Here is a 15,628-nt window from a genome sequence, read left to right on the forward strand (position 1 = left end):
TAAATTAAATGCCACAGAAAAATAATACTGGAGAGTTAAAGGAGCCAATAATATCATGTAAAGGGTAGTTTACACAAAACAAGACATATTTATTTGTGTTTTAAAGAATTTTAAAGGGCTATTTTGAATATTCTTGATTTTCTTCTTTGGTGACTTTAAGCCCTAACTCCCATATTAGATATGATTCAACTTTACCATCGTTCTTTCAATTTCTTTCCTTTTCATTCATTCTTGAATCTTCAGCAGTCTGGTTCCTGTCTGTCACTTAGAACTATATGACCTTGGGAATGCTTCTGAATCTTGTTGCCTCACTTTCCTTATTGGAAAAATGAGGATGTAGTAGTGCCTGCCCCCTAGAGTTATTTTAAGAACTGTGAAGTTTAAATGACTTAGTAACATATAGCATAGTAGTGCCCGGCGCTTAGTAAGCAGTCTTACTGAGCGTTTGCTGCTGTGGAATCTTCTTACTCTTCTGATACTGTTTTTGTAGAGGTCACCAGTGGCCTTGATTCATTTGTTATCCTCTCTATCCTCTTGGTTTCTTTCCTGGTTTTCCTCCTCTTTATCATTCCCTGGATCTGTTTTCTGTGCCTATTAGGTATGAATTGTTATCTTATATAAGCGACTTCATACTTAATGCAGTTTCTATGGCAGAAACCTGAGAACTATCTTTTATTTCTCTCTCATCTTGTTTCTACTCAGTTACCAAGATCTGTCTCTTAGACATGAGTGGTTTGTCTAGATTCAGAGCCTTGTCTGTACATAGTACATCTACTTTGGTTTGGGTCCTCATCCCGTCTCATCTGGACCATCTAAATGATTTCCTTCATGAGCTCTCTCATTTCTCCATCCACCTCCCTTTACTCTTAGGCCAGTCTGCTTATGGCCACCCAAATTATCTGCCCTTCTGAAACACAGGCATTGTTCTGTTTATCCTTGGTTCACATCAGACATTGTTTCCCATTACATGGCAGTTAAAGGGCGGATTTAGCATGAATTCCAGTCCTTCGCATATCATCCTAACCTTCCCTTTCAGATCCATTTTCCATCTGACATGCCAGTTTTCATTCTCACCTGCCTTTGTTTGTTTCTTCTGCAAGGCATGCTTAATATCTGACTTTTACTCTAGACTATGTTATGGACTGCAGGGAGCTGTTATCCTCAGTGCCCCACCCAGTCCCCTGGCACAGCAGGCACCAATACAGGTCAGGTATTGGTGGAATGGAAGAGTAGATTATTAGGGATTGTAGTAAAATGTTAGATTTCCTTGAAGTCAGAAAGTTGTATAGTTTGAAATTTACGTAAAAACTGACTTCTTTAAAAAAAGGAAAAGGTTTGGGTTAATACAGCATTGTACTATGTTAAATTGAATTTAAAATGTATTTGAGCCCAATTCTGAATCCCTTGAATAACTTAGTATTTAGTGGGAAAAATGAAGCAGACATTTTGTTTCATTTGGTACATGTTTCCTATTCTTGGTTAGTTCTTATGGAATTAATTTTTATTGAGAACCTAATGTGTACAAGATTCTAGGTTAAGCAGTTCAGATGCTACATTATATAAAACATCTAGTATACTTGGCATAGAGTAAACACTCGATAAACATGATCTACTGCTGCCTTTTCTGCTATCATTACAAAGATAATAATTATTTGCCAAAGTTCTGGTGTTTAACTTTTATTCTGATGCTTTGGTAAGATGTTTTCATTTTTTCTTTATGAATGAGGAAACTGGCACAGGAAGATTAGTAACTTGCCAAGGGTAGGTATACAGCAAACGAACCTGGGGTGAGATTCATACCCAGGTTAGCCTGACTTCTCCATTTCACCATGGAAGGATAAGGAGTCAGACTGAAGGAGTTAAGAACAGAGTCATCAGTTATGGGCATAGGCTCAGACTACACTGAGAGCATTCTAACTGGCCTTTCTGCTTTTAGACATTCATACTTTTCATCATTTGTGTCCTATTTTCAGACTACACTTCCCCATAGTCTTTTAGTTGTAGTTTTCTCCACTTCAAAAAAACCTCCAATGACTCTTTGTCAATGGGACAGATGCAAATTTGTTAGACATTCTAGGCTCATCAAAGTCTTGATCCTTTCTTGTGCAACAATATTCCCACTTTTTGGGGGGAACAGGAGAGCAGGAACAAGTAGAAATTAATGCCATTCAAACATGAGATTCTTATATTCTATGTAGGTCTTCTGAGTGAATGAATAACTTGTGGGGTCTTTTCTTTTTAATCCTATACCATAGATACTATAGTAGGTGCCAGGCATACTGAGATTAGTGAAAATATAACCTCTGTGTTCAGGGAATTCATAGTTAGTAAAAGAGCACATGGGGAATAGGTTATAGCCAGCATGTTGAATTTTATAGTAGAAAGATATAAAAGGTACAGCATAGTCACTGATGAGATGATCAACTATGAGGGCATTTGTGGGGAGGGTGGGAGGAAGAGTCAGGAAAGGCTTATAGGAGAAGAGTCAGATCTTACAAGTTAAGTAGGAGTTTGCAAAGTGTCCAAGGAGGGTGGAGAACATTTTCAGCAAAGGCACAGAGCTAGACTGGGGTGGAAGGTGGAAAGGCGGGAGATGAGGTAGGAGTAAGCAGTGTCTGACCATGTAGCTCCTTGCATACTGGCCTCTTAGTGGGAATCAGGGCAGTCAGTGGAACCAGAGTAGCAGTCATTCACTCCCATGTGCCACTCACAGTGAAAAGAAAAAAAAGCCAGTTTCACTTATGAATATCCTTGATGAAGTGATAAAAATTACTACTTTTATTAAATTATGACCCTGGAGTCAGTATTTTGTGATAAAATGGGAAATGAAGCACTTTCACAATTGAGCTGTGAGCTGAACTAGCTGCCCTTTTCGTGGAACACCAATTTTACTTGAAAGAGTGATTGGCAGACAAACTGGTTGTTCAGACCTGGGTATTTGACAGATCTCTTCTCAAAAATGAACAAAGTAAACCTGCTGTATCAAGGAAAACAGTTGATAGTATTTGTTGATAATAATAACATTTGAACTTTTTTTTTTTAATTTTTAAGTTCTAGGGTACATGTGCAGATCTTTCAGGATTGTTACATAGGTATACACATGCTATGGTGGTTTGCTACCTCCATCCCCCGATCACCTACATTAGGTATTTCTCCTAATGTTATCCGTGCCCAATCTCCCCACCCCCTGCTATCCCTACCCTAGTCCCCTACCCTGCAACAGACCCCAGTGTGTGATGTTCCCCTCACTGTGTCCATGTGTTTTCATTATTGAGCACCCCCTTATGAGTGAGAACATGTGGTATTTGGTTTTCTGTTCTTGTGTCAGTTTGCTGAGAATGATGGTTTCCAGATTCATCTATGTCCCTGCAAAGGACATGAACTCATCGTTTTTTATGGCTGCATAGTATTCCATGGTAATGTGCCACATCCTCTCTATCTAGTCTATCTTTGATGGGCATTTGGGTTGGTTCCAAGTCTTCGCTATTGTATACAGTGCCGCAGTGAACATACGTGTGTGTGTGTCTTTATAATAGAATGATTTATAATCCTTTGGGTATATACCCAGTAATGGGATTGCTGGGTCAAATGGTATTTCTGTTTCTAGGTCCTTGAGGAATCGCCACACTGTCTTCCACAATGGTTGAACTAATTTATACTCACACCAACAGTGTAGAAGTGTTCCTATTTCTCCACATCCTCTCCAGCATCCGTTGTCTTCAGATTTTTTAATGATCACCATTCTAACTGGTGTGAGATGGTATCTCAATGTAGTTTTGATTTGCATTTCTCTAATGTTCAGTGATGATGAGCATTTTTTCATGTTTGTTGGCCACATAAATGTCTTCTTTTGAAAAGTGTCTGTTCATATCTTTTGCCTACTTTTTGTTGAGGTTGTTTGTTTTTTTTCTCGTATATCTGTTTTAGTTCTTTGTAGATTCTGGATATTAGCCCTTTGTCAGATGGGTAGCTTGCAAAATTTTTTTCCCATTCTGTTGGTTGCCCATTTCAACTTTCAAGTGAATAATTAAAATTTTGGAAAGCTTGGATCTGCAACTGTGAGCTTGACAGCTTCCTCCTACCTAGAGGCTTTTCTAATGAGCTTGGCGGTGATACTGATAACTGGTTTGTTATTAAATGGTGTGTGTCAGCATTTGGAAGATATGCTTAACTCAGTGAACTCATATTTCCTAACTGAGGAATGCATATTACAAAATCATTGTAGTTAAAAGATCACTCAAAGTGCAAGACAGATTAATGGATTTCAAAGTAACAAAGGACAGAAAGTTCACTGCGAGGGTTTCATATTCCAACATTGCACCTAACTTTTAAGAAATGACTACTTGAAGAGATTTGTGTAGTATCAAAGAAGAATACTCCCAATTATCTGTAAAGCAATCAATTAAAATATGTCTCCCTTTTCCAATTACATACCTGTGTGAGGCTGGATTTTCCTTTTATACTTTAGCTTAAATAATATATTGCAACAGATTGAATGTAAAAGCAGTTATCAGAATCCATTTGTCTTTTATTAAGTTAAACATTAAAGAGTTGAAAATATAAGTGGTAAAATAATGCAACTCTTCTCACTAGAATGTTTTTTAAAGTTTAAAAAAAATATTTTTAAGTGAATTAACAAATATTAAATTTGTTTTAATTTCTAATATACTAAATATCATTAGATATAGTACATATAAACAAAAGCTCTTTGAGATCCTCAGTAATTCTTGTGATTATAAGGGATTCCCAGACCAAATGATTTGAGAGCTGCTGGTCTGGGGGGAAGAAAATAGTACCTAAGTGAAGCCTCTCAGGTTCCACTCGTGTTCAAATTCTGCCTTCTCCAGGCCTCTCTGTTTTACCTGGTTTCTTATTATCTCTGGACTTCTATTATGAACATGATATTACCATTCATTGTGAAACTTAATCATATATTCATATATTAGTTTATGGTATCTCTTAATGGATTGAGGTACATACATATTTTATTTCTTCAACTACTTTGCAAGTCTAGAGTATAGAAATTTTTATATTTTCTTTGTATGTTTTTTTTTCTTAAACCTCAGAATCTAGTTACATAGAGATTGTACATTACAATGGATTTTTGCTGAATAAAAGTAATTCCGATATTCCTTCTTAGATGTAGAATTCCAGATTGGAAAGGGCTTTTGGGTGTCAATCTAGTTTGGCCATTTTATTTCATAGATGAGGAAGCAGAAGTCTGGAGAAGTGATATGCCTTGTCCAAGGTCATGCAGCTTTCCTTACTAGGAAATTAAGCCGAGGTCCTTTCCTGTATACTTCCCATCTCATCTTTTTCTTTTAGCACATTCATTAAGGGTGAACCAATAATAAATTAAGGCATAGCATTAGGTTGAAGTAAAGCAACCCAGTCTTATGTCTTAAATTATTATTATCACAAATCATATAACATATTTTCCAGTATGCTTTTTTACTCTTCAAATGAAAGAGTCACATGTGTATTTGTGAAGTGAAAGTTTTGTATTCAACAGGTATAAACATTGGCTTAGTGTTGTATTCCTGAGTTTGTATGGAAAGTTAAAGGAGAATGCAGTGGTTTCAATCATGGTTTAATATTAGTGTTGGTTTTCCTAGGATGAATGGTGGGCTTTCCCCTGCCCAAGCCATTTAGCATTTACCAGCAGAGTCATGAATTTGAGGTCCAGTTTTGATTGACTTCTTCATTAGAGCGCTTAAAATATTACTTTCTTTCCAGGGTCCAAATTCCAAGCCTGTAGTGTCCTTCATTGCTGGTTTAACTGCTCCTCCTGGGAGGCGAATGGGTCATGCAGGAGCAATTATTGCTGGAGGAAAAGGTGGAGCTAAAGAGAAGATCTCTGCCCTTCAGAGTGCAGGAGTTGTGGTCAGTATGTCTCCTGCACAGCTGGGAACCACCATCTACAAGGTGAGCTCCAACAGTGGCCCAAGTGCTCTGAGGTTGCAGGCTTTCTCTGTGTCTGGCCACACTGGGTACTTGGAAATCATGGCCTTTGCTTCTGGGACTTAATTGGTTTTCTGATGTGCAGCTTAATAGTTTTTTTTTATCAACTCTGTTAATGTCCTAGTGCCCTAATTGGGCATGACCAGGAATAATATACTGATTTTAAAGCTTTCTTCTTTAAACATTGGGATTTGTATTTTTGTAAATGGCAAGATGTAACATACAAAACAGCATCTTAAAGATTGTATGTGTCATGATTTCCATTTTGAGGGTTTAGGAGGTAGCAGAGAACTGCTTTATGTTTTGTTACTTGTTTTTTCTTTTGTGATATAGCCACCCTGGTCCCATAGGTTTCTGTTTCTAGGAAGAAAGGGTTGAAAGCTGAATAACAAGAAATGGAAACTGAATGAAGAAGGAGTTGGGGTGGAAGGAGATCTAAAGAGGATGGGGAGATTGGTCCTGGCTGTGTTGTGATACCATTGTTACTTATAGGTTGAAGGAGTGACTTCTTAACCTCTTTTTATTTTTGCTTTTTCCTTTTTTAATAGAACATTATGGGTTAAAATATTCTAAGTAATTTGATGTCTTTTATAATCTCTTTGCACTGATTTTCAGCTTGTCTCTTTGAATGATCATTTAAGGCTCTCTCTCCCCTCATTATTTTCATGATGGTATAACCTTGCCAAAAAAAAAAAAGAGCAAAGAGCAACACAAAATTATTTTCTTAAGCATGCTGAACATAGGTACCAGCTGGTTTCCTAGCAGTGAATAGCATTCAGAGAGAATTTCAAAATCCTGATTTGGTGGTCTTCTTTGCCCTTGTCTTAGGGATAAATAAAGTGGACTCCTTGTTTTATTGAATCTTTGCATGATCCTGCTTTTGGAATATAACACTATGTGCCAAAGTGTTTGAAAGAAATATAGGTGGTTAGCGAGTTTGAGAAAGAATTTTATTTGAAGGTGGGAGAAAAGGAGAAAAGCAAATGCTTAAATTCACATTGGAGATGTGCGTTACCATTTTCTTCCAGTAAGTGGCAGCAGGCATCTACACATTGTATCCTAATTGCTACAATCTAGAAAAATAGGATTTTTGGTATTGTTTCCTTAAACACTACTTTGTTTAAGGTATTTGTTTGTTTCAGGTATTTCTAAGGTTCTTGACATTTTGTTCAAACCCTAACAATCTGTCTTAGCTTTATTCTCTGAGAAACTGAACAAACCTGTTTCCATTTCCTTATTAGAAGGGCTGGATGTGGTTCATATATTAGCACTACAGTTTGGATAAGCACAACAAAGTTTCTCAACTCCTCTAAAATTATTATTATACTGCTGTGAAAAAAATAAATATTATTCAAAACCTCTCTCTCCTTTTCTGGGTTTAGGAAAAATAAAAAGTTGAAGTTCTGCTTCTTGTTACGTGAAATTCAAGCTGACACAGACTAATTTTGAAAGCTGTTATTTTGTGTTCAAACACCCTCATCCTAGTACATTTTTCTTCTGTAATTTGGTTGTTCAAAGGATCCTAAAGATAATGGGTTTCAAAATATTTTGACCATAAATGTAATTTGGATCTTTCATCTTTTTATTCATTCCATTTCTCTTCTCTCTTCTGTTTCTGAAGGAATTTGAAAAGAGGAAGATGCTATGAAAGAAAAAAAAAATCTCAAAAAACTGTGGAATGGATCATTTAGACATGTGGCCCAGCAGCAGTTTGCTTCTGTTGTCTACTGATTATCAGCCTATGTGCCTGGCATCGGTCTTTCAGTGTAACTGGAAGCCAGAACAAGGTGGAGGATGTCCTGAATTAAGATGTTTTCACCTCATTGTATAACAGAGAGAGCCAATAAATCTGCCATTTGATTTGAATATTGTTTTGGAGACTTATTATTGTTCCAGTGTGAAGGATGAGGAGAGTAGGAGAAATGGAGGTGTATTTGTGTGTATATGTGTTTTAATGGGTTCTTTAGAGAACATTGTAATCAAAACCTCTAGGAGAATGAGGTTGTAACAGTTTCAACATGGCATTTGTCTGTCTTAAACATAGAATGACTTCAGGTATCTTTTGAATTATAGTTTTCTCATGTATGTACATAATAATCTCTGTCGTGCAGGGTAGTTCAAAGGGTTGGAGATAATGCATGCAGTCCCTGGCATGTAGTAAGGTAACTTAATTGTCATCAGTGCTTCCATCATCACTACCATCACCACCACACCATCATCATTATCATCATCAGGATTAGAGGCAGAAGCTCATTTATATTTCACTTTTTGCCTCATTGGGAAATGGAGAGTCTTCACCAATGCCATGCTTTTCTGTGGTTCTGCAGAGGGCTCTACCCTTTTCCATCCAGAGCCTACATTCTTTCTTTGAGATTTAAGACAGTCACTGCTAGAAAACTGGAAAGCTGTTAGCCATCCTACTTCATGTTCAAAAGGGAACTTGTTATAACAAGAAGTAATCCCAGTGGGTAATTGCCACTAAACAAGACAAAGAGGGTGCCTGTCATTAGGAACTTACATTTTGGACCAAAATATTATCAGATAGTATAACTGCCCTGAAGGAAACAAGTAAGAGCTTCAAAAATAATAATAAGGAGAAGCCCTGAATAAAGGCAGACTATGGAATTCTCCCTGGGGAGGGGACATGAGGTGACACGAGGACTGAGAAGGTACTAGCCATGCAAAAAGGTGTATGAGCACTCAGGTAAAGGAACAGCCTGTTCAAAGTCAGGGAGAGGGAAGAGCTCATTTTGAGGAGGTGAAGGAATACTGGGTGGTTCGAGATGGGTTTGGGGGCGTTTGAGGGGCCTGAGGAAATGTGTTTTGGGAGCTTGCATGACCATGCCGAGGCTGCTGCTCAGGACACAAAAAGCAGGTGTCAGGTGTCACAGACCAAGGAATTCTGCCCAGACCAAGGGACACATAATGATTGACTTTCAGTTCGAGTAGACTTTAGTTTCTGCTTGTTTCCTCAGCTTGAAAATGTGGATAATGGTTCACATGCCAGAGCGTACCTGGGTATACGTTATGTGGTATGTGAGGGCGCTCATCACAGGGCAGGTTTGGCTAGGGCTTGGCATTGCTCCATAAACTTGAGTGTATCCTGCTGTTGTGCTTGGGGCAGCCCAGGCTGCCCAGTTATTCCACATTACTGGCCCTGGGAGGAAGGCATTTCTTCCTTCCTCTAAACCAAGGACCCTATACGGAAAATATGTTGGTTGAACTCACTGGGACTTTGTGACCAGGATACAACTCAGATGATAGGTAGGTGACCTGTTTTAGCTCAGGCTACTATAACAAAATACCATAAACCAGATGGCTTAAATGTTTCTTTTTCACAGTTCCAGAGACTGGGAAGTCCACTCTCAGGATCCAGCAGGGTTGGGTTCTTGGTGAGGGCCTCCCCCTGGTCTACAGACAGTAATGTGTCCTCACAAGGTGGAAAGAGCTAGGTAGCTTGCTGGTCTCTTGTAAAGGCATTAATCCCATTCAGGAGATTTCTACCTTCATGACTTAAAAGTCCCACCTCACAATACCATCGCATTCTGATTAGGGTTTCAAAACACAAATTTGGAGTGACATAAATATTCAGTCCACTGCATGACCCTAACAGAAGACATCCTTTTCAGAGTCTACCCAGATGCAAGGCTCCTCTGGGATTGCCTCAGCACCCTGCCCTGTCCCCTGAGCATCTGCCCCAAGACTACATGTCTCTCTTCACCCCTCTGCTCCTGTTACCTAAACTAGGGAACTCAGTGTCTCTTTTATCTTCTTCCACCACCACCTCCATCTTCCCATTCCCTTTTATCTTCCCTTTTGCCACCTACCCTCTCCATTCCTCCTAGGATCCTGTGAGGCCACCTTCTCCTGACCATCTCTCTCACTTTTCCCCTCCTACAACCACCACTACCTGTGGTCTGACAGCTCAGAGAGCAGTGGGTGAAATATTAGGTTCTGGTGCTTCCTATTTCAGTTTTATAAACAAAAAAAGTGAAAAGGCAACTCACAACTCCAGTACATTTGAGAAACTTCTGTTATGCAAACTTTAAAACATTTACAAAAGAATTGTGATAGCGTAATGTACTCCCATGTACCCATCACCTAGCTTTGAAAATTATCAACATTCTCTCATTATTGTATGATCAGTATCTCCAATCCACCCATGTCCCAGAGTGGTGATATTGTTGTAAGAGTACGTGCCTGTTTTGAAGATTGCTAGAAGATGCTAGCTTGAGGATGTTCATAGATGTCCTTTAACATGTCAGGTAAATTCCCCTTTATTCTAAGTTAGCTAAATGTCTTTGTTAATGCTGTGGGACTTTTTTTTTTTTTTTTTTTTAAATGGGGAAGGGGTTTCACTATGCTTCCCAGGCTAGTCCCAAAATCCTGGCTCAAGCAATCCTTCTACCCTGACCTCCCAAAGTTCTGGGATTACAAACATGAGCCACTATGCCCAGCCTTGTTTATTTTTAAAATCATGAATGGCTGCTGAATTTTTTCCAGTGATTTTCCCGAATCTATTGAGATAACTATGTGTATTTTTTACTTTATTTTGTTAATATGGTCAATTTAAATGTTTGATTTTTAAATGTTAGCTTGCATTCCTGTTTGTAATTGCCACTTGGTCATGATCTTATCCTTGTCTTATATTGATGGATCGACTTGCTAATAGTTTGTTAAGAATTTTTATAAACATCATCATGAGGGGTATCGATCTTTATTTTCTTGTAATAAATTTCATACATGTCATTGCCAAGTTCAGTATCAGGGTTATATTGGATTTCTACAATAATTTGGAAAGTATTCTTTTTTCTTCTGCTTTCTGAAAGAGTTGGTGTAAGGTTGATATTGTTTCTTCCTTAGATTTAATAGAATTCACTAGTAAAACCATCTGAGCTTGAAATTTACTTTGTGAAAGCTTTTGATTATAAATTCAATTTCTTTGATAGATAAAGGGCCTTTCAAATTTCCTATTTGACCTTGTACCATTTTTTTGGTTTTTGCTACCTACCGCTTATTGGAAAAGACCTTTAAGTGAAAAGCTACAAACTCAGAAATCTCACCTGTCATAGTGACCTCTTCACAGGTAATCTCCTTCACTGTCTGCATGATTTTGGTCACTCTACAATGCTTTCAGGTAATTGTTTATAATTATAAAGAATTTGTCCAGATTTAGTAATTGTTATCTGCAGGAAGGTTAGTTAGATCAATCTATTCCATCATTGCCAGAAGCTGGAACTGACTGCATCTTTTAACACAAATGAAAAACCGCCTCTTCTTGGCCAGCACTGCCACTACCCTAGAATGAGTAGCGTGAACAGGGCAAGGCATGTCATTCTCACATGTAATCAGATTTTATTTTACTGAGGGTGTCAGATTTCACCCTGTCCTGTGAAAGTCACATGCAATGGCTTTCAGATACATCCACATCGTGGGTGAAGAAGTCCAAGGCCGAGATTTTAACAGATTTCTGTAGCCTAAAGCTCTCTTGGTCACTTCTGGTCTGGTGTTATGTTGCCACTGTTTTATGGCTTTGAATATCTCACACATTCACCATATCCCTAGGTCCACACTTCCCCAATGCAGAATGTAGCCCATTCTTGAATTCTCCACAACCCATTCTGGAAGCTTAGTTTGTGGTGGACCTTTTTCAAGAGAAGCAGCAGAGTGTTCTCAAGCTGGGAATATCAGTCATACTTTTTTTGAGTCATACCAAGGCCACAGAGAAATCATTTCCAGGGCACTCTTCTCCTGCAGCTCCTGTTGCAAGCCTTCACCTGTCTCAGGCTGAGTTACTACTTTTCCCTCCCACCCCAAGCTCCTCTGCCACAGCTCTGCGTCTCTACACTGCTCCAGTGCCAGCCATTGCCAACTCTGAAAATCACTTTCATTTCCTCTGCAGAGCCTTTAGCACTTACTGCATCTTTGCCCCAGCACGTCCCAGCTTTTCAGGATGTCCTGATCTTCAAAATCAAATACGTTAACACTCTCTAAACAATCACAATCACAGGTGTCCCCATGGGGGGACAAAAATACAAAGTACGTTACAAAATAGGACTCTCTTTTTGTCCTGTTTCTCCAGACTACAACCTGTAATCTGGCTGATTCCAGTTCAGTGTTATAGTCCACCACCAATTCACCAACACCAACTAGGTGTCCTACAGTTCTACTCAATTCTGACACTAACTACCTGAAGTTAACACTGACCTCATGGGGTAAGGGACTCAGCCCCACAAGGCTGTTCCCATTCCAATGCCAGTCAAAAGTCCTGATTGTGCCTTTGCCACCCACAGTTCTGTCTTATTTGGCTACAAATCTGGGGCTTCCCATAATCCCGTTCAGATTCAATAATCTGCTCTTTGACAATTCAGAGCTCTCTGAAGGCACCATACTTATGATGATTGCAGTTTTATCATAAATAATACAACTTCAACAGCCAAATGAAAGAGAAAGGCAAGGTCAGAAGGACCTTCTATCCCTGCAGGGTTGAGGTGTACCATCCTTCTGGGACACAATGTTGGTGCTGAGAGAGTAGTAAAGAGCTGAGATATTTCCAAAGAATAAAGAATGCTAAGTGGTAAAATAGGATTAACTGGAAATGATTACCATTTTTGGCCCTAGATCCCTTTTCAAATTCAATGAATGCTATGGACTCTTTGCCCAGAAATACATACCCTTGGACATCTTGGGTCCCAGGGTTAGATCCCTTGACTTAAAGCTTTTCCCTGAGGCATATGTATCATAATATTCAGCTCTTGGAGAAGGAAAGACTAAATCTTACATGAGAATTACAGGATTCATTGTGTCCCTCATCGTTGAAGCTAGTCTATCCTATTCAGGCAATTTATACCTGCTGCTAGAAAGGTGAGCATAATTTCCCACTGTCAATCCTTTGGAAGCACTTTTGCTTGTTTCTGAATGGCTTTGTTTGGTCCTGTCTTTTCTAGGTTCTGACCTTCTGGCTTTGCATCTCCTACTTTGATTCCTGGTCTGACTCTTGGACTGGACATTAGGAGCTCTTCTCCTGTGTATTTGAATGTTGGCTTTCCTTAGTGGATTTTGGCTTGGGTGACCCTTTAGTTTTCACCACCCTGAATTGTCCCTGGTAGGTGTCAGATGGCACACCCAAAGGTGAAGCTCCCTGAGATCAGCAACAGTGAGAAGCCATTACCACCTTTAGGTCTGAATTGGCAAGGGGTGGGAACTATTCCTAAAGCTGGTGAGAGGCCTCTGGCAGAAGCTGTGGCCCTGTGTAGAGGAACACAACCACTACATAACTCAAACCTGACACGGAGGGGTGAGGGGAATACATGCCCTGACCTCACACCTCTCGGAGGTCCTGTCAGTAGGAAGATTGGCTGAACTCAACTGGAAGTCAGAGAGTGGGAAAGTGCCGATTATGCCATGCCAAGAGCAGTCTCCTGGAGGCACACAGCAGGGCAGAGAAGGGTAGAAAACGGATCCAGAGGGCTGACTGGAAAAATCCCAATTCCATCTACCCTGACTCTCACACTTGGCCAACATCCTGGCCAGTGCAGCAGCAGGCCCCTTTTTGGGGGAATTTGCGGACAAACTAGGTATTAGATACTGTGGAAGGTTAGTGTGGGGCATATTTGGGGCAACACCTGATGCCTCCAGGGAAGTCCTTGGTGGAATTTGGCATACACCCTATACCAAGTGGTATTCTCCAGGAAAAAGAGAAAAAGTTAATATTTGGTGTGCTCTCGGAGGTTTTGAACGATAAAAGGGCATTTGCAGGGAAGTTTGCTATGGTATTAGGTTTCTTGAGTGTCCCATAAGACAAGTAAAGATAGCTTTAGGACTGTTCGGGAAGTGAGGGTTATAGCTGCAGATGAGCACCCTGGAGCCCAGGAGGTGAAGGGCCTGGGACCTGGGAGAGGAGAGGTCAGGAGGCTGGACCAATGCAGTGTCCCTGGAGAGTCCAGGATTCACACTGTATAGTTTCCCAGAGTCCTCATGGTAATCGTGCAGTTGTAAGTTTTTTGGTCCTAAACTGCTCTCTAACTGGGTTTTCTTTTTCTTTTATTTTTTCAGTTTTTCTTTTATTTTGTTTTTAATTTTTTTCCTTCAACTTTTATTTGAAGTTCTACGGTACATGTGCAGGAAGTGCAGGTTTGCTATATAGGTAAACATGTGCCATGGTGGTTCGCTACGCAGATCAACCCATCACCTAGGTATTAAGCACTGAATCTGTTAGCTATTCTTCCTGATGCTCTCCCTCCCTGCCACCCAAGGACAGGCCCCAGTGTGTGCTGTTCACCTCCATGTGTCCATGTGTTCTCATTTTTCAGTTCTCAAAGTGTTTCTCCCAAGGTCACCTGGTAGGAAACATTTTGCCCAGAGCAAGGCAGGCAGGATGGGACTTCTCCCTGAGGCTCACAGGCAGGTAGCACTGGCCAAGGGCACAGTTCCCTTTCTGTGGTTTCTATGTGGTTTTTCTTTGCCTCTTATTTTCTGGATGACAGAGAGGGACTGTAACTGACCCAGCTTTATTTTTCAGACAGGAGAGCTGAGATCATGGAGATAAAGTCTAATATCACAGCTGAGTTGGTGACAAACTGAAATTTGAATTGGGGTTGCCTCTCCTGGCTCCCAGACCTATGCCTCACTTTGGCAAGGGGCCTGCCAAGGGCATATGAGCCAGTCATCTGTGTGGAGGGCATATGAGCCAGTCAAAGTGGTTCAGAAGTGAAGGGGAGGAGCTCAGAATAGGCAGAAAGTTATTCAGAGTGAATTATACTTGTGACCTACTCTCTTTGAATTTAACATATTCTAGAAGTGGAATAGGTTTGCATTGAGATGGGGGGAACAGTCAGAGTGTGGTCTGTGGCCATGAGATGGAGTCAAACTGAAGGGCTGGGCAGGAGTCAGGACGTTGCCTTTGGCTTCAGGGGCTCAGAGCTCAACTCTTCTCATTAATGAGCTGACCACAGATGATTGGGATGGACGAAGCAAGAGGGTTGTGGTAGCTTTAGGAAAGGCCATTGGAAAAGGAATGGCAGTTCCACATCAGTTACACTTCATCAAGAATTCCATCAAAGCTCTTCAGGGCTGGGCATCTCTGATGTCCTATCTGGAACTGAGATTTGAAATTGCTCACGATCAAAAGCCTGGTTAGGTATGCTGTAACCCAAGGGAAAATTGAGCTGATAATGTAAAGGTCAGTACTCATAGCTGTTATTCAAATAAAGGAGTTCTGCCTTTTAATAACTTTTTAGCTCATTATTATTCTGATATTATGGAAAGGAAAGCATCTTCATAGCAGCTGAATTAATGGTGTTTCAATATTTGAGAACTTTTTTTGAAACAGGGTAGGCAAGGCCTCTGCAATATGATCTGGTTGGTTTCTGGTGATTCCTAGCAGCTGTGGAAGGTTAAGCAGTGACTCAGAGAAGAGTATGTCCCCTCCAACTAGGCATCTGCAGGTGACAGGTTTCCAGTGATGGGAAGAAGTAAAGGAGGTGCCCACAGAAGAGTCATCCTCAAATATCATCCAAGACTGGTGCTGTATAGTTGGACAAACCCTAAGATAAACCATGTATGTTTTGTTCTTCACTCAGACCGCCTCACCTGCTTAAAGTCCGTCTTCTTGTAAATCTATACTTTAACCCAAATGCCACCCCTCCTTCCATCAATATTCCCCAAA

General features: G+C 40.1%; 2 protein-coding genes across 2 annotated transcripts in view; both read left to right on the forward strand.

Moving 5' to 3' along the window:
• The window catches only part of LOC105717688 (succinate-CoA ligase GDP/ADP-forming subunit alpha), a 40,686-nt gene extending 32,859 nt beyond the window's left edge, over positions 1-7,827 (forward strand). Inside the window, exons 8-9 of the mRNA XM_064371610.1 lie at positions 5,737-5,925; positions 7,583-7,827. Of these exons, the coding sequence (XP_064227680.1) occupies positions 5,737-5,925; positions 7,583-7,609 (216 nt within the window). The 3' untranslated portion in view covers positions 7,610-7,827. The remainder of the gene's footprint in view (positions 1-5,736; positions 5,926-7,582) is intronic.
• A 4,915-nt stretch (positions 7,828-12,742) lies between these two features.
• The window catches only part of LOC135272882 (metalloprotease TIKI1-like), an 83,558-nt gene continuing 80,672 nt past the window's right edge, over positions 12,743-15,628 (forward strand). The window contains exon 1 of the mRNA XM_064371594.1: positions 12,743-12,825. Within this exon, the coding sequence (XP_064227664.1) occupies positions 12,743-12,825 (83 nt within the window). The remainder of the gene's footprint in view (positions 12,826-15,628) is intronic.

This window comes from Aotus nancymaae, unplaced genomic scaffold (assembly GCF_030222135.1).
Source record: "Aotus nancymaae isolate 86718 unplaced genomic scaffold, 86718_ANA_hifiasm-v0.15.2.pri h1tg000141l, whole genome shotgun sequence".
In the NCBI taxonomy this organism is placed as follows: domain Eukaryota; kingdom Metazoa; phylum Chordata; class Mammalia; order Primates; family Aotidae; genus Aotus; species Aotus nancymaae.